At 37.5% G+C, this 22,365-nt stretch overlaps 1 protein-coding gene across 2 annotated transcripts in view; it reads right to left on the bottom strand.

Moving 5' to 3' along the window:
* PPARGC1A (PPARG coactivator 1 alpha) overlaps positions 1 to 22,365 on the bottom strand; it is a 97,148-nt gene that overhangs the window by 30,768 nt on the left and 44,015 nt on the right. For both annotated transcript variants that reach the window (XM_077776588.1, XM_077776589.1), the window contains exons 3-7: positions 9,989 to 10,183; positions 7,627 to 7,749; positions 6,564 to 6,768; positions 2,362 to 2,407; positions 2,179 to 2,252 (exon numbers count right to left, since the gene is read on the bottom strand). In XM_077776588.1, the coding sequence (XP_077632714.1) occupies positions 2,179 to 2,252; positions 2,362 to 2,407; positions 6,564 to 6,768; positions 7,627 to 7,749; positions 9,989 to 10,183 (643 nt within the window). The remainder of the gene's footprint in view (positions 1 to 2,178; positions 2,253 to 2,361; positions 2,408 to 6,563; positions 6,769 to 7,626; positions 7,750 to 9,988; positions 10,184 to 22,365) is intronic.

Raw genomic sequence — 22,365 nt, 5'->3', positions numbered from 1 at the left:
TGGAAAAACATGGGAAATTATTATTATTTTTTATTTATATGAAAATCATAGAAATCTGGAATGATTTTGCACTCAGACTATGACACAAATATCTTTAATTCTTTTCCTTTAAAAATCAGGAAATGGGGATAACTGGGTGGCTCAGTCGGTTAAACATCCGACTTCAGCTCAGATCATGATCTCTCAGTTCGTGGATTCAAGCCCCGCGTTGGGCTCTGTGCTGACAGCTAGCTCAGAGCCTGGAGCCTGCTTTGGATTCTGTGTCTCCTTCTCTCTCTGACCACCCCCCTGCCCCGCTCATACTGTCTCTCTCTCTCTCTCAAAAAGAAATAAAACATTAAAAAAATTTTTTTTAATAATCAAGAAATGAATTACAGTATTAGTGCAGTTTGTGCCAGAAAGTGGAATGGATTACCAGTTAGGACATTTAAGTTCAAAGCGAACATCTCTGTTTCTTATACAGAAAATTTGATATTTGAATGTTTTTTATATGATTTAAACAAAAGTAAAATGGCAAAGCTATAAACTTTAATCAACTTTTTCAATAGACTCACCAAACACTCATTCCTATTGGTCAGATAAGAAGATCTCTTCTGAATATGATATATACACATAAAAGTTACTTATATAAGTAATAATAATTTACTTAAGAAATGATGTAATGCATATGCTTTTAAGTGAGTATATGTGTATATATATATATCTAAGCATATAAAGATATGTTCATATTTGCATATGTATATATAAAAACCATGAAATTAACTAAGCTACTACTTGACCAAATCATGCGATCATGCAATAGACCTTTTTCATAAGGAGGTAACTTAGCAAACTCAAAGTGTGAAATTAAACTTAGTAATCATGACCATGGTGTACGTAGACACTATAGTTTTGGTTAAAAGCATCTTGTTTAAGTTTCTGTTCCTTTACCCTTATCAGCAATGGCCAGAGCCAAGGAACTTCTACTTCAGACAGCCTAAGGTTCACTTTCCAGTGTAGTTCAAGTACCTACACATAAAGCACTCAGTACAAAGGCACCATTTGCAACCAAATTAGAAGTCTTCTGAGAACAAACGGAGAACTGATGGGGGGGGAGGGGAAGGGGGCTAATGGGCATGGAGAAGGGCACTTGTGGGGATGAGCACTGGGTGTTATATGGAAACCAACCTGACAATAAACTATTTAAAAAAAAAAAAAAGAAGTCTTCCTAAGAAGTCTTTGGATTACTAAGTTACTCAGGGGTTACTCCAAGTTTTTAAGGCTCCTTTCTCTTCAGTATATAAAGTAAGATTGACTAAATGAGTCCAGATGTCCAATTGGTGAAGAAAATCATTCTTGTTTACAAATATATGAATATATTTTGTTTTGGTGAATGGGCATATTTTCCTCCTTTGCTGAGATGATATAAAAATGGTAACATATATAGGAGAGCATCATACTGTTAAGTACAATGGTGAGTGATAAAATATTCCAATTAAAACATTGATATAAGGGCTAAACCAGGGTTCAGAACTTTGCTCCTTGTTTTCTAGCTCTGTGATCTTGGGCAAGTTACTTAACATATCTGAACCTTATTTTCTCATCTTAAAGATAAGAAAACTATCACTATCTTCATGAGGTTATTGTGAAACCTGTCAAAGATTCCTTCTGTTTGGGCACCTGGATGGCTCATTCGTTTAAGCATCCAACTTTGGCCCAGGCCATGATCTCGTGGTTCACAAGTTCAAGCCCTGTGTCGGGCTCTGTCCTGACAGAGCCTCTGTCCTTCTTTGGATTCTGTGTATCCCTCTCTCTCTGCCTCTTCCCCACTCGTGTGCTGTCTGTCTGTCTCTCTCTCAAAAATAAATAAAACTTTAAAAAAATTTAAATAATTCCTTCTGTTCAAGTTTTGGGGTCTCAGTCTGAAATAGAGTAATTCAAGAAACCAAAGCAATAATATACATCAGAGGCTCTGGCCCCAGTCTGACACAAAATAAATGTCTTCTTCAAAAAAAAAAAAAATATATAGGAAAATATTTATAGGCAACTTCTTATCCAATGTTGCTTGTACTATTCGTTAATTTCATTAATCACATAGAGAGTACATGCTGTTATTTAATACATATTTCATACATACACATGTGCACACACACACACACGAATACACACATTCCATTTCAAGTGAAATATAAGGCTTACCTGCAGTTCCAGAGAGTTCCACACTTAAGGTTCGTTCAATAGTCTTGTTCTCAAATGGGGAACCCTTGGGGTCACTGGAAGATATGGCACATTTATAAAAACAAACTGAAATGGAGTTGCTGTAGCCAAATGTATTAGAACCCCCTTCCCTTTCTGAAAATGGTTACATTTCTTAATACTTACTTTGGTGACTCTGGGGTCAGAGGAAGAGATAAAGTTGTTGGTTTGGCTAAAGGAAAGAAAAGGAAACTAATTATGAAATATTGAGGGGTTTTTTAAGTTTTTTTTTTTCTTTTTTTTTACTACAATCAGGTTGGAAACTGAAACTGGAAAACTAACGTAAGGAAATCCCTGAATATTGGATCAAAGTCAGACAACAGTCCATTATGCTAAAACAAATTCCAAACAACATTTGCAGCAGTAAAATATCATTCAAAAACACATACAGAAACCAGAATTTTCCCCGAAATATAGCATCTTGGTTAAGGATACAAAATTTGCATCATACCATCAGAGAGAAATAATGTTTTCTATTTTAATTTGGAATACAGTACACGGTTTGTTTAGACAAGAAAACAGCAGAATAACTATCAGACAACAGAACGTTATGAATATTCAGTTGATTTTTCTTCTAAAATGTATAATTTTATATCTAGCCCTGAGAATAGGTTTTTTTCTATGAGGCCAAAGCTCAAGCAATAATCGTTCCATTTACTGAAAATTAATTGAGAGATTATGACAAATTGTGGACATTGACCCAGGTGGTTTAAAAGAAGTTTAGCTCCCCAAATCTTACAGACTTCTAAAGTAAAATACTGTGTTTATCAGTTGAGAGACCAATAGACTTGCAAAGAGAGCTCGTTTACTTCCTTTTATGCTTCCTGAATCTTACCTCCTACAAGTGGCATTTCCTAATTAGGAGGGGTGGAGTAAGAATATTCTCACTCCAAAATTTCAATTGCTTCTCCTTGGCAGTCTTGTATTTTGAACAGAAGGAGGGGAAAACATGATGAGAAATGTATTTGGGATATACATCCGCACATTATGCATATATGTGCTTATCTATAAAGACATGTTTATATGTAAGTAAGTTTAGGTCAATTTTTTCTCATTAACATAACTACTTTCCAAAGGTCCTAACTACTTTGAAAAGGTACTGAAAATCCTAGACTTGAAAGTAAAAAGGTCTCTAGAATAAACTCTTACTTTATGGATGAAAAACCTGAGGTCTGAAGACGTGAAATGATATTTTGAAGGACCATAAAACTAGTTCCTGGTAGAGTCAGCCCAGAATATCTTTCCTTTTTCTTATTACCAAAACGAATTGCATTCAATAGATATTAAAATAAATTAATCAACACCAGTAATTAAGGTCCTTTGAAATGTGAAAATATTATTTATGTCCAAATTAGGCTGAAATTACATACTTTACTTAGATAAATAGTATTTACATATTTAATTTGTCTATTTAGATTTAGTTTTTATACAATCGAATGGTTTATCATCTATCCAATGTGCATCCAGGAATATGAAGTTCATGTTGTCTTCTACAAATTAGGTACATTGATTGATTGGCTTTTATATATACAGACAAATGAACTGGTTTACATTAATTGTTTTAGTATGTCTGATAAAATGAGCCTTTCCAAAAGAACATACTCATGAAGGAAATTTACCAACTTTTTCAGCATTCAACTAATAATTAGGATCAGGCATATAGGTTCCATAGAAATATCACTAGATACAAACTGTGTGCTAAGTCACAGAATAAATAGACATTGAAAAATCAGTCTCTGAAATTCCAGTTTTCAAGGTGTAGGGTAGGCTGCCTGGAAATGCTCAAAGGAATATCCCTAACATTCTGATAGTTGGGTATAGGTGATCATGATACCATGATCCCTGAATATGCCCACAGTCACAAAAGCTACCACTAGGGGAGTATTGATTTGGTTTACTAGGAGTTTAATCTACACTATCCCAATGACTAGATAGACCAGGGCCTCTAAGATCCCTGAGGGCAAGGATGCATCTTTTTCATCCAGATTACAGTATTTTGGATGAATGAATACATTAGCATATAATGAATAAATGGGGCACCAACGTGAGGCCAAGATCAGACCATTACCCTAAGGAAGTGAAAGAACTTGACCCCACAACATCACAGACAGCAGACATGTAGTTCACTAAGAAAACATTACATCAGGAAAGGTAATCCTCGGTATATCTTTGGTTATTGTCTCTAATTGTTAATATATTTATCAGTTTGAATAATAATTTAAGTCATTCCTGAAACTGAGTGTTTATTTCCTGTTGGTTATCCACAGCCAACCATTTTGTTTATTTTATTTTAGGTCTTTAATAACTTCAGACATTTTCTAGGTTAATTTAGTTTTGCTTTTTGTGTTTTTGTCAACAGGCTTTGTTCTGGGATAAACTTTTTATGCTTTCCCACAGACAAAATATCTTTTTAAAAAACCCATACAGAGCAAGTCTCATCTAAGGCATATATTCTGCCCAGGCCAACTTAACGCCTCACTACCATGGTTTTGTAAGAATTTACAGTAATATTAGTGGTAAGTGGATTTAAAAAACAAACAAACCGAAAACCCCCAAGCCCTCAAAATCCAAAAGGGCCAAATAAAGTTTTAAGAATGTAAAAATTAAAAAGATGTTGAGGGGCACATGAGTGGCTCAATCGATTAAGCATCGGACTCTTGGTTTCAGCTCAGGTCAATCTCATGGTTTGTAGTCTGAACCCCTCATCAGGCTCTGTCCTGACAGTGCAGAGCCTGCTTGGGATTCTCTCTCTCTCTCTCTCTCTCTCTCTCTCTCTCTCTCTCTCTCTCTCTGTCCCTTCCCCACTGGTACTGTCTCTGTTTCTCTAAAAATAAATAAATAAACTTAAATAAAAAAAGATGTTTTCAATATGTGCTGCTTGTCTGGATTCACGCACTACAGGGTTTCAGCAGGCTTAGGACTTAAAATTCAGCTCCAAAAACACTGAATGCATGACTATGACAGACTAGGACAAGGTGGAGAGCAGCCCAGTGAGTTTTTCAGCTGCTCACTAGAGTAAGCCCAGCTGCGCCCCCTGCCTCTGAGGCCCTCTCCACACCACTGTGACCCACAGCACTGGCTCTAAGCAAAACTGTTCCGGTGCACGCGTGTGAGGGGCCAATCAGGGCAAGGCGAGCTACAAAAACAACTTGGCCCATTTCAAGAAATCTCTTTCCCTGAGCTGACAGAAAAGGATGGCCAAGTGATTTTGAGATATCCACGAGGGAAAACCTCAATGAGAGCCAATTTAAAACTCTGAAAGAAGGTTCCGGAAGGTTTATGGGGATGTAGGGATGAGAGAGGGAAATTCGAAACACTGGAAAGAAAATACTTATTAAAAGCAGCAGCAACGGCATACCTGAATGAAATAATCATGGTTCAAAACAGGGATCAGGGACTACCACTCTGCAGCTGGAGGGGGAAGTCGAGGAAACAAAAGGGAAAAAAAGAAGTGGGTGTTTGCAATGGCTATTTTACAATATGTCTGTTCCCACTATAAGGTTAAAGGTAGGGCGAACGTGGAACCTGGAATATTTTAAAGCAACCGCAACTTTCAACAAGCTTCCTTTGGGCCTCTCAGGACTATTGTGAGGGAAGAGCCAAAAAGAAAGAAAATTATATCTCGATCTTGGACAAGGCAGGTTTTCCCCAAATCACCCTGATCTGCCTCAGAATCATCAGCCTTCCAGCAATGTATGGGAATAATAAAAATCACCCCAGATGCTTAGTTTGCTCTAGGCCATATTTTTTCATAGAAAGCAAATAAAAATAAATTCCAGGGATTTCCAAACCCTTATTTACGAAATAAAATCTATGAGTATAACATGTAGTCTTTAAAAAAAGAAAAGAATACACTTAATAATCGGGAGAGGCTGCACAAACACCATGTACTATTTCTTAAGGTGTATACAGCAAATCAACAATGCCTCATTTTTTCCATTATTAGAAGGGGGGGAGGAAATAAAAGCTTTTTAATATTGTCTAGCCCAGCTGGCTCAGAATTTCAATTATCTCCGCAATTCAGATTTCACATAAACCTTGTCCGAGGTAACGATTCCCTTTTCACGACCCTCCTCCCCACCCAGCTCACAATTTCAGGTGCCTTTTGGTGATTGTGAATGAGGCTGCATATCAGCAGAAGAGGACATGTTCAAGCTGTGTCCAAGGAAAGATTTAAAAAAAAAAAAAATCTATACTAAAGTGCTGAATTCTCTTTCCAGAGAGACAGCAGTGAAGCGAAAGCCCGAAGTGGGGGCATTCCAGCCTGGTGCATGCTGGCTCTGCCTTCAGTGCCCTCCCCACAGCCTGTGTTTGGGTCCCCAGCCTACCTTGTAAATGTTGAGACTGCGATTGTGTGTGGGACTTCTTTTTGGAGGTGCATTTGTCTCTGCTGCTGTTTCTGTTCTCTGTGGGTTTGGTGTGAGGTGGGTCATCATTTGTGGTCAGATACTTGAGAAGCTCTGAGCAGGGACGTCTTTGTGGCTTTTGCTGTTGACAAATGCTCTTTGCTTTATTGCTCCATGAATTCTCGGTCTTAAAAACAAGGCATAAAGAAAGCTAAAATTAGTGAACTGAACCTTATCAGAATGGATATAGGTTTTCTGAAGAGATGAGATTTTCAATGAAGTGTTCAGTCTAAGTGTACTAGATCTATGAGCTGTGAATAATTGTTTGCAGAACAAGGAAAGAAAATTACATTTAAAATTCCTAAATGACATTTATGCAGCTTTTTATTTCATTTCTCCTACATTTCAATGTTCCTACTCAGCAACATGTAACTAACAAGACCCTATAGCGCCTTTACTGTGAATAAAAAAAAATAAGCTGGTTTAAACCTTAATTTGCCACTGATTGCTGGAGCCCTGTATTCACAATTCTCTTAAGTACCCCTTAACGCTCCGTTTTCACTCACAGTGAATGGCAAGACAAACATTGTTTAATACAGCCCGCTAACCGAATTATGTCATTGCCAGCATTCTCTCCAATTAATGGCAGAGATAGATCTTTTGCGGTGATTCCAGAGCAATCTTTCTCAGGTTAGACAGCTGGCAGAACGGCGGCCCTGCATCTTAAAGTCACTCATAGATAATACCAGCCTATCAGCAAATTTTATTGTAACCCACATTGCTGCACGTATTAATAAAGTGGGCAAGGAGTAACAGACGGTGGAACTTCCATTCCAATCATCCAAAGACAAAGCATAAATGAACTCTTTTTAGTCTAAAGTAGCTGGAGCACTGCCTTTGGAAAGGCATTTCATATAGTTTCACAGTTATAAAGCGACTGCAGGATCCCAACTGAATACATAGAAATAAACCTATCCTTTGTTTTACAGCTCCAAGCAAAATCCTTTGTTAGTTTCCCTCCTATATTACAAAGTTCACGTCGTACCTTAACGACTGCAGGGTTTGTTCTGATCCTGTGATTATGGTTTGCATGGTTCTGGGTACTGAGACCACTGCATTCATTATAACTTAGCTGAGTGTTGGCTGGTGCCAGTAAGAGCTTCTTAAGCTAGAAACACATCAAGGGGAAAAGCAAGAAGAGTTACGCATCTTTTAAGCATTTGAATAAGCTATGGAAATTTTAAACTTAAACTTAATTAATTATAATTATAAAAATTAATTCTATCACTCTTTAATTATATTCACACCTCAGCACAATAGTGCTAAAGGAAACATATTTTTGAAAAGAAAAATTTGGCACTACACTGTCAACTGTGAGAGTATTCCTTTCCCTACATTTGAGACTTAATATTGTCTACTTTGATTATATTTTTTAGGTAAAATAAGGCAAAAGGTTCTTTCTAAAAGGATTCTAAATAACCTACTAGGTGAGAAACGCTGCCTTGCCAAATGAGGAATTGGGGCCTGGGGAGAGAATCTATGTCCATTGTCCCCATAATAACCCAAACTCATCAAGTGAAAATACATAAAAGATTCTGTAATGCTTTGAATGATATTTCACAATCCATTTTAACTTTACTGATTCAAATATTTGTGACTGAAAGAGTGGCTATCACTGAAAAAGATTTGTAAGTAGATAGAGTCAGATGTGATTCTGGTTCAAGCAAAGCATTTACTCCCTCTTTTTTTTTTTGTTTATTTAATCATTTTTAGAGAGATTGTGTATGTACATGTGTGCAGAAGCAGGGGAGGGACAGAGAGAGAGGAAGAGAGAATCTCAAGCAGGCTCTGCATTGTCAGTGCAGAGTCCAACATGGGGCTCAATCTCATGAACCCATGAGATCATGACCTGAGCTGAAATGGAGTCAGATGCTTAATCAACTGAGCCACTCAGGTACCCGGTCATTTACTCTTTCTTGACCTCTGTTTCTTCATTTGACTTGCTGGCCTACTGGGATCCTCGGCCTTGGACAGGCAGGATGAATAGGAATCAACAACCCCTCCCACTAAATGAATTATGTGGATGAAAATCTTCTGGTATCAATGTAAAGAAATCAGAGAAATGCAGAAATGGTGTTGGGGGGCAGGTAACAATTACTTATGAAAGTTTCTTCTAAACCAGAAAACTCGAAACGCACAGGCATATGAGTCTCCATATGTTTACGTGGAGTGCTGTCCACATTTAAAAAACTTAGACATGGGAGAGAAACAACCTCTAAATGGCATGCCAAGGAACATTATTAAACTTTGGAGAATAGCATTCCATAATTTACATAGTGTGGTCTTACATCAGATTTATGGCAAATGACAAATGGCTACCATAGATGAGAAGGTAAACTTAGAACTAATAAAATTCTGGTCAAGCACTGTATCAGAAAGAAAATTTACTCTTCATTGCCAACAAATTCACCCTTCATTGCCGACCATAAATTTAGGGAACTTAGGTTGCAAAACGTGCTATTATTTTTCAATCTTCATAAGAATTATGGATCTGAAACCTTAAAATATTGCATATTCCTTTTTCCACTTTTTATTTCTAGAATCATGGGCATAAGAATAAAACTACAAATATGCCAATTATTACATAATTTATGATGGTGAAAAAATAGGAAAAAGACTAAATATTCAACCATAAGACATCTCTTAATGAATTAAAGCATCTCCAAACAATAAAATCATATGTGACATTAACAATTATGCCCATTTAAAATTCACAAATATGATGATGTATTTTAAAACAAGAGGAGATTTCACCCTTTTTTATACTAGAGATTATTTGAGATTACAGGTAAATTTTTAGTGTATTCATCTTGGGTTGTCTGCATTCTCTAAGTTTCTACCGTGAGCATAAATAATGCTAAGAAATAAAAATACACACACAGAGCAGTAGACAGTTAGAAACAAACTGCAGTAAGACCACATGAAGACTGTTATGACCAACATTTTTAAAACTTTTTTTTTTATGTTTTATTTATTTCTAGGAGAGAGAGAGAGAGACAGCGTGAGCAGGAGAGGGTCAGAGAGAGAGGGAGTGACAGACTCTGAAACAGGCTCCAGGCTCTGAGCTGGCAGTCAGCACAGAGCCCGACGCGGGGCTCGAACCCACGAACCGCGAGATCATGACCTAAGCGAAAGTCGGACGCTTAACCGACTAAGCCACCCAGGCGCCCCATGACCAACATTTTTAAACACAGAATCACAGAATTTGCATCTCCGAGCATGCTCGGGAATTACTTTGGCATCAGTCTAAATTAAAAATCCAAACCTTATTGTTACTACATCATACCCATGCAGCGGGTAGCCAGAGGCAACTCCAATTCCTGTTAAACACTAGGAAGGGTTCTTACTAGAGACGACTCTTCTGCCTCCTGAGGCGGAGGGGTGCCGTCAGGCATGGAGGAAGGACTAGCCTCATTCTCAGTGGTCACATCTCCATCTGTCAGCGCATCAAATGAGGGCAATCCGTCTTCATCCACAGGGAGACTGTCCAGTGTCTCTGTGAGGACTGCTAGCAAGTTTGCCTCGTTCTCTTCATCTATCTTCTGCAAAAACAGAAAAACAGACATCATGACTGGGCTGATGTTGGGGGATAGGGAACCCTATCAGTCAGCATAAAGGGATCATGTTTATCCAAATGGGTAAACTATTCGTGAGATTTTGAATATTCATGCCAGAATACAAAAGATCATGTCTTCCCCAAGTTCCAAATTCACTTTTGGTCTTAAGTCAACAATTAACTGATATCTCTTGGTACCCGTCTCTGATTGTTGAGCTATCCAATTTAACGATTTATGATATCAGTGCTTATTACAACTGGGTATGACTCTGTCTTTCTCGCGGTCACCTTCCCCATGTTTACGTCGTTTCCCTAACCAAAAGAGAAGGTCTAGAGAATCTCAGGGCTTGAGAGAATTTTAGCCATCATCTATTTCATCTGCAGATGCAGTGTTTCAATCTCCTGTACAGCCAAAATGTTTAGATAACCCTCAGTTTGAACAGCACCAGAAACTGAAACTATACCAAGAGGAACTATACACTTTCATGGTTTCAATTATAATCTCATCACTGAACACTCCACAGCCATTTATTACCCTCCCTGACATCTCTCCCAACTTTAGTCATAAATCTACAACTGCCCACTGGACATTTCTACCTGATAATAGCTCCGTCATCCTTCAAAACCCAAACTTAGTACCTTTCACAACAAAACTGCTGTTTCCCTTGACTTCCTGAGTTTGGGTAACAGTTCTTCAGACAAACTCTAGAACTACCTCGAGTCTTCTTTATCTGGTCAGCCATTAAGTAGAGTCTCATTTTGTAACGTCTCTTAAATGCATTCAATTCTTGTGGCTGGGGCACTGGTCTAGTGCAGCATTACTTTGAATGGGGGCTCCTGAGAACATATCCTAACTCCTTTCCCCAACTCCCACAATCATGCCCATCAACACTCCCTTGGAGAGTTAATCTTCAGGTATTCATTCCATAAACATTTGCACACCTACAATACCAGGGCCATGCTTGGTGTTAGATGTTAGAGATAAAAAGAGAAAGATAAACCTTTGCCCTCAAAAACCTTCCAGTGGAAGGGAAGAACGTGTAAATAATGTATTATAAAATATAATATTTATTTCAGGCATTTGTACAAAAACTTTCAGGATCTCCCAAGTTGGAGCTTATACCCCTTGTTTAGAGGGAAATATGTTCTACTCCAAGCACCTGGGCAGCCAGATCAATGCTACCACACAGTAGTCATTGCTTCCTTGCTGAATGATTCATTGATCTGCATTTAGGACCGAGAATTTAGGTTGTAGAGATCACTTTTTCTCCCTTCTGTTAGCACTTCACATTGTTTGTCCAATGTGACCTGCTTCATAAATCTTTTTTTTTAAGTTCTGTATGCTATGACATTAACAATATCGGCTAAATTATCCCACACAGATTCTATTACAAAAGGCACCTAAGCTACTGACATCTAATGAAGCCAGCAGTGCCCACACGTCCTTTCTCTCTAGCACTCAACTCCAGTTAATTGACCTGACAAAATTACAAGAATCACAGAATAAGACAGCTAATCAGAAAATCAAATTGTATTACTAGAGAAATTAGGCAGGCCTTTATCACGTATACATTCTATTTTCACATAAAAATTGTTTTCCTTCATTACTGAGGAGCCCCCCCATCCAGGAGTAAAACTACAGACTTATTTCTCTTTTGGATTCAAGGGGCCGAAAAGAGCCATTTTTACTCACGGTGGATTTCACTAGTGTTTCTTACATTTACATAATGTATCTCTCTAATGCCCCTGGACTTAATGCTGTTGAGTCAAGTGGTTTTGGACACACAGGGTAGAATGACAAGTTTCTGAGTTTGAAGACTCCAATGTAAGAGGTAAATCCTAATCAGAGGGGTGAAATGTTGACTCCAAAATGGCACCACTTCTTCCATAAACTGACCAACTCTTAAAAAACAAATTGCTTGATTTAATAACAAAATGTTATTGAGCATATCTCCCAGCCTCCATCCTTCTGGATCTGTCCAGGTAATCTGAATAATAAAGATACTGAAATGACTGTCATTTTCTGCCCGGGGTCATAATCTAGTGTCCAAAGATTCCAATCTCTTCCCTTTTAACTTAGATTCCCCCACATACAAAAAACCAAATTTGGTTTAAATCTATCCTAAATAGAAAGTTATATTTAAATTAAACATGTATTGTTTTAAATCATCTAAAATCATGAGACTTACATTAATATATATGTATGTATATTATCTAATAAAAATAATCTTTGAGGATATCTCAAGCACAACTCAGTGAATTGGGCTTTTCCAGGTATCCCAATTTTCAGAAAGATTTATTTCAATGGTGTTCAAAAATAGCTCCAGAAAAACAGTTAAGAATGTTTACCAATAAATGAGTAATTTTGTTTACCCCGATTTAAATTTTGTGTTTGGCTTTCCAGCAATGCTACAAGCCTCTATTTGCTTTCAATCACCTAATACAATAGCGCCTTAGTTCTATCCCTCGTGTAAACAAACTACAATAATTCCAATCAAGTCAGAATGACAAAGAGCACTTTAAATTAACTAGTTTTCTCCAGTTTCTTTAATAAAGCCTGGGTGAATGTATATCAAAAACAATAGCAGAAATATTGGAGCCTGATAATGTCATAATTAATTTACAAGATCTGATTAAACCACAGCTATTTAAATTCTCTCCACTGGAACCACAATGGGAGAGAGGGTTGTGGGATGGAAGACTGGCAGTGTGTGTGTGTGTGTGTGTGTGTGTGTGTGTGTGTGTTCAGGTATGTGGCTAGGGCAGGCTGGTACTCAACCAGTATGGACCAGTACGACTTTAATCATCATTTAGTTCATGTTCATCAGAAACAATGATTAAATCTCTTTATTACCATCTCTGAATGTGGGTGACTCAGAGAGGTGCTCAGAAACCATTTAGTTTAATAAAGTTGTTCTTGATTTATGGAAGAAGAAACTGTTGCAAATTCTCCATGTTTTGTCTAATCATAAAAGAGTGGGGGGAAAGGTTAAAACAATTACGGATGACTTTTTTGTTTTGAAGCTCCACAGATATTCCCGTATATAAAAGTGAGTGGACATTGCTCCTTATTGTGGCAATTTCAATTAGTTTATCATGAGTTTCAACAAGCAAACACTCCAGATTAGGCAATGGATGTGGCAAAAAGGATTCTGGTAAACAATTAATGTCACTTCCCATTATTGCTTCGGTCCCAATTTACAGAGCAAATAAATCAAAGTCACTGCGGATGAAGCACACTGGTCTACTAACACGTGTCTGTTCACAGGTGACGGGGCATGGAAACACATTAGGTTGTAAAATGACTTTGTAAGATATCCTTTCAAAGATTCCACTCTGATACTGCTTTCTAATAGTTTGAAATCACCACTTTCACAAAAATACACTTATTAGCCCCATATAAGTTAAGACAAGAAAAGCAGAGAGGTGAAAAACAGAGAGTGGGTCACCAATTAGGTAGCGATCGACGGCTACACAGCTGAGCTCAGTCTTGCAGGTGGCAGCAGAGAGGTAAAGAGAGGTAGGAAACAGGCCAACGGTCATTTCCACAGGGGAGCTCTGTAACTCACAAGCAGCTTTTCCCATGGTGGGTGTCAACCTTGGGGTCTCCTTACACAAGTCTGCTGCTATTCTTCCCACCAAAACAAAGGTCTGTGTGACTGTAACAACTACTCTCTAAGGGAGCTCCAGGAATAAAGATCCCTCATCAGCAAAAACTCAAGTTGTAAAGAATTTCCAGTGATGGATGATACACGTACATGTATACTAACAACCCAATATTAAAATGTACAATTACAAAGCCTTTGTCATGAACAAATGGTAGTTCAGAACACTCCATCAAACCAAATGCTTTGATTTGGAAGCATTTGTCTTTGGGACTGCCGGGTCCCTATTTGACCTGTACTAAATGTGATCTAATTCAAAGGGCACAGTTAAAGGAAGGTGGATTCTGCTCCTTCAAGTGCTCAGAGTCACCTCGAGATTGAAATTTGGGATCCAGTACCTAATATCTGGGCCTGCTTCCCTTGTGAGCAGTTGGCAAAAGGATCTTCCAACTGATTACACATGGTGGGGCAGACAGTGCATTCAGCTCACCCAAGTGCATAGAGAGTGAATAAATCTACTAAATGAAGGAGGAAATGAGGGCCTCTGAGATGCTAACCAACACCTGAAGGGAGAAGTGCAAAGCGAAAGCTGCATGTGGTATTCCAAAGATTTTTAAATGCAGGCTATTATGGAAGGACCATGCCCTGCTTATGATAGTAAATTTTTCCACATCCTGTAGAATTGCAATTACACTCTGCATCCCCAGATTCTCACACTCGCTTGATCTCTGTTTGATAAAAATAGTTTAATAGCCATTTAATCACAGCTTCATTATCTTAGCTCTCTTAATGCGAATTAGGCCAGGGGAGAATTCTTGCTTCCTCATTATTCAAATCATCAATAAGAAGGAAACAGTGAGGTCTTCTTATCATTCATTAATCAGTTTCAGTACCTTAGGTACTGTTTACTCAGAGATCAATCTATGTGAGAGGTCACTTAACCTCTCTGAGACTCTATTTTTTTTTTATATATATAAAATTTGAGGTCATTATCTGCCTAATTCCTATTACAGAATTTTTTCTGCACTTATGGTTAATAGGGAGACAAAAAGAATTGATAAAAGCCCGAGAATTCTTCAAGAAGATGCTCAACAAACATTTCCAGTGTATATGCCCATAGTCTTGATTGCCCATATTTGAATTTCATTCTTTGAGCATGATCTATGGGCGACTTTTAGCACTGGGCCAGCTTCCTCCCAAATACCCAGCATGCCTTGGGCTTCCTCTTTGCCCCATCCTGCTGATTTGGAAGCAGCTAATGAAGACAAAATTAACTCCTACTTTAAGTGAGGCCTAATTAGGAAGGGAAATCTGCTAGAGTAACATCTGGTAATGCATTCTGAGGCCAAATATAAATGACATTTTTGGATTATCCACTATTTTGGATTATTTGCCCCACTAGACCCCAACTGGGAGTTGAAATAAATAAATGAGAAAGTGACTTTTATGATAGATTCAGGGGTTCAAATAAGAAATACAATTGATGATAGGAGTCCTTTTCCTGGATCTTTATACACAAAGTTCTGTACCTCTGTTTCAGGCACAAAAAGACAAGAAACTTTTATATATACAATTTTTGGTTTTAATGGATAAAGTTTGATTCAAGAGTTATAAGAAGCTGAAATAAATAAAAAAATAATTTCTTTCTTTGAAATGAAATAAAAAATAACAATTCAGACTTAAACTACAGAATTAGAATTCGAGGTTATTGACTTTTTCTTCTTTAAAGCACTTTAATCAGGACAGATCCCTCTTCACTGATGGTTTCTTGTACACATCCACTCTGAGGGGTCTGAGCCTCTGCTGGAGAGGTTAATATTTTGAATACTCATCCTCAAACAACTCTCCTTCTCTTTTATACTCTTGTATCTATTCATTTCTTACACATTCCATGAGAATTTGCTTATTCCCCTGTTTTTTGTTCCCATGAGAAATAAGATAAGCCCATTATGTGCTGTATACAGTGTACATGACACTGTATTTGCTCTGTAGGAAGCCAAAGTTGCCAGAATTTGAAGTTGTACTGATACAATGGCTAATAGAAAGAACACAAATTTTAATTTCCCTGTTTGGGTAACTCTCTTTGAACATATAAGCTACTTAAAATGTCATGTATGTAGGTAGGGGCACCTGGGTGGCTCAGTCGGTTAAGCATCCGACTTTGGCTCAGGTCATGATCCTATGCTTTGTGGGTTCGAGCCCCGTGTCAGACTCTGTACTGACAGCCCTGAGCCTGGAACCTGCTTCAGATTCTGTGTCTCCCTCTCTCTCTGCCTCTCCCCTGTTTGCACTCTGTCTTTATGCCTCCCAAAAATAAATAAACATTAAGTAATAATAATTAAAAATATATAATGTATATAAAAATGTGCCTATACTCAAGTACACATATTTAAAACAAAATCTATGTACATGTGCATTTCAGTCTCTTAAGTGTATTCTCATCTATTCCATGGCAGTTGACTACATATGTGTGTAATCAGCACGTGTATTCTTCCTCCCAGTTATCCATTATAACTGAGGAAAACAATGATCAAAAACTGAAGACAGTTCCTATAAAAACAAAACAAGAATAAAGTGAAAATAAATACAAGCAAAACTGATTTCCCCCCATAGATATATTTACACCTGTGGGAGTGCATTCCCTTGTTGTTAATATTTATGATCCTATTTAAGCAGTCAAATAATGTGTTCACATCTGTATTAGGCTTCATTCTACCTATCAGCTTATATCACACATTCATGAGTTAATAAGCATGCACCCAACATGTGGAATTCATTATTCTGAAGAGGGTACATGAGCTCAAAGTATAAATATAGATGTTCAAGAGAAAGGCTTAAGAAAATCTTGGTTGATGCCTCAAAATGAGCTATCATTTTGAAGGGGAAAAGGGAGAGGTTTCATGTTCATTTTTCACAACATGAAGAGGAAACAACCAGGTGGTTCCACCAAATAGAAGGCTTAATGGGCACATAAAGATCTAGCCCGGCACTCCATTTGTTCTCAAGTTGAAGAAACTGGGCTCTGTGTAATGGAAATCAGAGTGAAAGTCAGGACAATTGACCCAAGTCCCATCTGCACCACTAGCAAGTCATATAGCCTCAAGTGAAATGACTCAACTCTGGCTGTGGTACACATGCCTAAATGATAGTCTGGTAGGTTCCTAACGGGCTCCTCTGGTTTCACCTGGCCACTTGCCTCCCCATCCCAATAGCCCGTTCTCAGTACAGAAGACAAAGTGATCCATTTTCTAAAAAATGTTTATTTATTTATTTTGAGAGAGAGAGGAAGAGAGAGCATGTGTGCCTGTGAATATGCAAGAGGGGGAGGGGCAAAGAGAGAGAGAGAGCGAGAATCCCAATTCACTGATAGCACGAGCTTGACACAATGCTTAATCACACCAACCATTAGATCATGACCTGAGCCAAAATCAAGAGTCATTGCTTAACTGAGCCACCCAGCACACCAGAAGATGAACCGATCCTGATAAAATCTAAGTCATGACTGCTCCCCTTTTGATGTAGCCCTCCATGGCTTCTCATGTCTCTACAATTCCAACTCCTAAGAGTGATCTACTAGCCTAGGATCACCACATAATTGATCATTCAAGCCAGAACACTTCTGAGCATGTAAATACTCAATCACCTGGGTGTTAACCCAGACTATCACAGTCTGAGATGCATGGTTGGTTGTCCTATATTAGACCTGCATCATCTAACCTTGTCGATGCCCATTTATCTCTCTCAATCCTCTCCAACCATTCTGATTTCACTACTACTCTACAAAAAGGCCAGGCATTCTCCTGCTCCAAGCTCTCTTCACCTCTGTTTCCCCTTACTAGAAGGCTCTTCAACCAGGTGGCCACAGGCTTGCCTTTTCTTCCCTTCATTTACTCAAAGTCACTTTCTCAGTGAGACCTTCCCAACTACTCTAAACACATTCTATCCATTACCCTACTTTATTTTTCCTTTTGACATTTATTTCTAGAACTCAATATATATTTTACTGGCTTACCTTGTTCCTAGTCTATCTAAAATAGAAGCACTGTGAGACCTGTCTGATCACTACCAAGGCACTTGGCATATAGTAGATGCTTATTTAAAATGAGTAAGCATAACAAAGAAAATGTTGAACCAATCCTAAAAATATAATGTGACTTTTCATCTAGTTGTCGTTGTCATTGTTGTTTGTAATTCCCACCTTTTCCCACCCCCATCCAATTAAACAGTGTTCATCTTTGGCTATAATATAAAATTATCTTGCATTTATTCTCATACATCAGCTGATAGACCAAACAGCCAATATTTTCTTAGTGGGAGACAAAGAAATTTGAACAGAACTATAGAGGGACAAATTCTGAAATTGGCCCCAAAGTACTGAAATTGTATGAGTCAACATAACATACATCTTTTGTAAAGAAAGAGGTGGGGATGGGTCTTGTAAATACAGAGATTAATTCACTCTGGTGTTTGGGAGGATCCTGCAATGCATCATCAAGCAATTAATTTGCAAAATTTCTAAAGAGCCAAGAAGGTTTGTGAAGAGAAAATCATGCCAGACCAACTTATTATCTGTTCATGAGAAGCATCAGGCTCTGCATCATGCATCATGCAAGAAAACAATTGATGGAATCTATCTGGACTAGAGAGAGCTTCTTTATTCCATACTGCATAACACACTCATCGACAAACTGGGAATATATATTAGCCAGAGGCTTTTTCAAACTGTATTCCATGAAACTATGGATGTTAGTGCAAGTGCTGTAAGCGCTGATGATAAACCCTGTAGTATATGACATATTTTATGTATTTATATAAGTGAGCTCATATACCAATATAATTAATTTGTTTTTAGAAAGCAGCATGCACACTTCAATGTGTTATTTCTCTTATCATAAACACTGGAGACTACCACTGCATTAACTTGCCATGCTGAATCACTTTATGTTGGTCTCAGGATTTAAAAAAAAAAAAATATCTTGAGAAGTGAGAGTGAGCAGCTTAAAACCTGGAGCCATTTACAAATACTAGTTTCTATGAAGCAGGATTTTCTCAATCCTCTTAGATCAAAACAGAATACAAAATAATCAGTTGTAAGATTGATAGAAGATACCGATCATCATCTTAAGCCTCAACTTCACATTTTTTTCTGTTCATTTAAATAGTTTCGTAAATACTTTGACAGGTACATCAAAGTATTTTGATTAAAATACTTTTGATTAAAAAAATTGTATGAAGTAGCAACTGACTTTTACTTTGTGCTTCCTAGTTGCCCAGTGCAGAGTTAATTTCCTTATACATACTATTTCATTTAAACTACCATTGACCCTATTACTGGCCCTAAATTTATGCAACTTATAAGAGGCAGAGTTAGCTATCAAACCAGGGATATCTGATAAAACCTTGTTCTCACTCCCTTCCTTTATATGTGGGAATTTTATGGCCAAATTGATAGGACAAAAATGAGAGTGGGCATGCGCTAGTCTAATCTGCATTCATATTAGAGGATACAAAATGAGTTAATTATCAACAGATAAGAACGAAGGTGGGGAACTGCAGTTACATCCCCTGAAGCATAACTGGCCTTCAATATAGGAAGAGGATATTGCTTTGAGATTGCTTTTCAATATTTATTGCTGGCTCAGTGTTCCACAGAGCCCATCTTTGGTCCTACTGGGTGGGACCCATCCTTCTATTAAAATGTTCTTTCTATTTTCCTTCATTTCTTCATATCCTATCCCTACCTCAAAGACTATCTTTCTTCAGTCCCCTAAGGCCTTGATAATAATGACCTGGATCTCTGGATAGAAATACAGATTTCTAGATCTCATCGGAGACCACTGCATCAAAACCTCTAGATCAGGGTTTCTCAACTTTGACCCTGTTGACATTATGAGCCAGTAGACTCTTTGTTTTTAAGGGGCTGTCCTGTGCATTTCAGGATATTTTGTAGCAGCCCTGGCCTCTCTACCTATTAGACGCCAGTAGCATCTCTCTTATTATCAAAATAATCAAAAATGTCTCCAGATATTGCCAAATATTTGCTAGGAGGCAAAACCGCCCCCTGTTGAGAAGGGTTAGCCCAGAGGAACAATGCAGGATTCTGCAGTTTTGATAAGCACTGCAAGAGTTTCTGAATCATGAAGGTTTGGGGAATTTTCTGTTTTGTGGCCATTGAGTAGTGTATAGATCAATTTATGATTGGAATTTATGATACCGGGTATACTAGATTTATCCCTTCCAACACAGGCAACTTTAGCAGCTCTTAATAGTTATTAATAACACAGTTTTGTTTATGCTATGTGAATTCTTATTTCCAATATCTTATATTATGTGCCCAGATGTTTTATAGTATGTGCTTCCTTGTTGATTATAACTTACTGGTTATTTACTCCCTGAATTTCTTTTTGATTAGTCCGATGGCATTTCGCTCTTTTTATTGCCAATCATTCTCCTCTTTTTTCAACATATTCTCACCATCATCATTATCATAAAGTTCATTTTGGTTTTGTCGTCTATTTGATTACATAGACCACATGCTAACTGGTTCTTGAGGACTTTCTTCTATATACTTTCAGAGAGTTCTTAATCATTTCTAGACTTCTCAAGATTTTTTAAAGCTTAAGAAGTGCATAAAAGCCTCACACAAGTTTTATGTTATGAAAGAGCCAGTGAGGCAAAATATAGACTCTGAAGTTAGGCTGCTTAAGTTTGGATCCTGAGTTCATCACTTACAAGGTGCATAACCTTCAGTAAGTTACTTAACCTCTGTGTGTCTCATATTTCATGTCTGAGAAGGGCATTATAATAATAAGACCTCAGTTGAGGGCTTATTTTGAACAAATCCATGAAAATCATGTAGAACAATGCCTGGAATATATTGAGGACCATTACTATCATTATTATAGTCCTTATGCACTAGACTGAGTTCAAAATAAGTGAATAACACAAAAACATGAATTTTCTGGGGAAATGCCATAATGGAAAGAACCTTCAAAGTAGACTTTGAGGTGAGCATAGGATATAAACAAATGAAGGGAAAGGGAAGACTATTCTACACAATAAAGTCCACACAATATAGAGGTTTTAAGTGTGGCCTCAAAATGCTCAGAATGCTCAGAAATCCTTACAATTGGTATAAAAGTCACTGTCCAGCAGTTACTTGTTGAGGCTGATGTGTTGGAATTAGCAGATGCAGTTTGACATACTGACTGGCTGTTTGCATGTTTACTACATGGAGTGATCACCTGAAGTCCATACCAAGCTGAACTATGATATCTGCATTTGATGCATCTTCCTTTTATGCACACATATGCAGATCTATACTATATTTATGTACATATATTTTTATTACTTATACCTATTTTTTTGATTGCCTACTATATGCTATAATCTGTTTTCTAGGAACTTACATTTTACTTTTGTAGAGGGAGGAAGGCAGACAATAAACAAATGAGCCTTTTCCAAAGATAGATAAGTAGATGGGATATATATATATATATATATATATACTTAGAGAAATAATATAGAGTAAATAATATAGAGTATATAATATAACATAATAATATAGAGTATATTATATAACATTATAATATGTTTTGTGTATATATGCATAAAACATAACATAGGAAGAATAGAATATATGTGTGTGCATGCTCACTTGATAGTAAAATATATACATCCAATAATGTTTATGTATATATATTGATATATACACAGAGAGACAGACAGACGATAGACAGCATTTGAAGTAGCAAGCCATAATAGCTGAGAAAGAAATGTTCTAGGCAGAGAAAGGAATAAGTGTAAAAGTCCTGAGGTGAGAACTTGCAATGAGTAAGACATTAACATTTTCAGAGCTTACATAGTGCTGTAAGTGGAAGGGAAGTGATCTTGAAAATATTTAACAAACATTACACATGAGCACTGATCAATCAGAACAGTGACACCAGGATGTCAGAAGAAGGCCTATCCTATAAATGACACATACAATCTTATTGTGGCAAATTAGCAGATTATATTAACCCTGGGCATAAGCATGTTTAGACTGACTCTGTAAGACATTTTGTAAGAATTTCCCATTACAACCAATAAATTCTCTATAGAATAGTATATTTTCTGGCCCAAAGAAGTGCTTAGAAGACATTATTACACAGGCCAATGCTATTTGTTCACGAAGACTTAGCACCACAAGATGTGTATGTACCATGCAGCTGCAGATCCCTGGCACCTGGACGTCCATGATATATTAAGGTTGGGGACACCAAGATTCAGGCAACATCAAATGATCTGATTACTGCAATATTCTGGCAATAGCATTAAAATGAGAGAAAATTGTCTCAAGGTGGTTAGGAGCTATTCAGAGGCAAGGCTGTCCTCTCTGTGGGGGCATCTAGGGTGAAGGAAATCAGTGTGCTTCCTGGTAATCCTCTGTGCTGTTCAGGGCCCTTCCACCAAGAGAGTAGGAGCCATTTAGAGCCTGGGATTGGGTCTTCGACTCCTTGAGCAACTTTCATTTCCCACTAAAGTGTTCTGAACAGAGTAGTGGGTTGTCAGTAAATACTTG

The sequence above is a fragment of the Crocuta crocuta genome, unplaced genomic scaffold (genome assembly GCF_008692635.1).
Source record: "Crocuta crocuta isolate KB4526 unplaced genomic scaffold, BGI_CrCroc_1.0 scaffold57, whole genome shotgun sequence".
NCBI classification, from domain to species: domain Eukaryota; kingdom Metazoa; phylum Chordata; class Mammalia; order Carnivora; family Hyaenidae; genus Crocuta; species Crocuta crocuta.
Note: the sequence above shows the minus strand (reverse complement) of the source record. Positions and strands in the feature narration are given on the sequence as shown.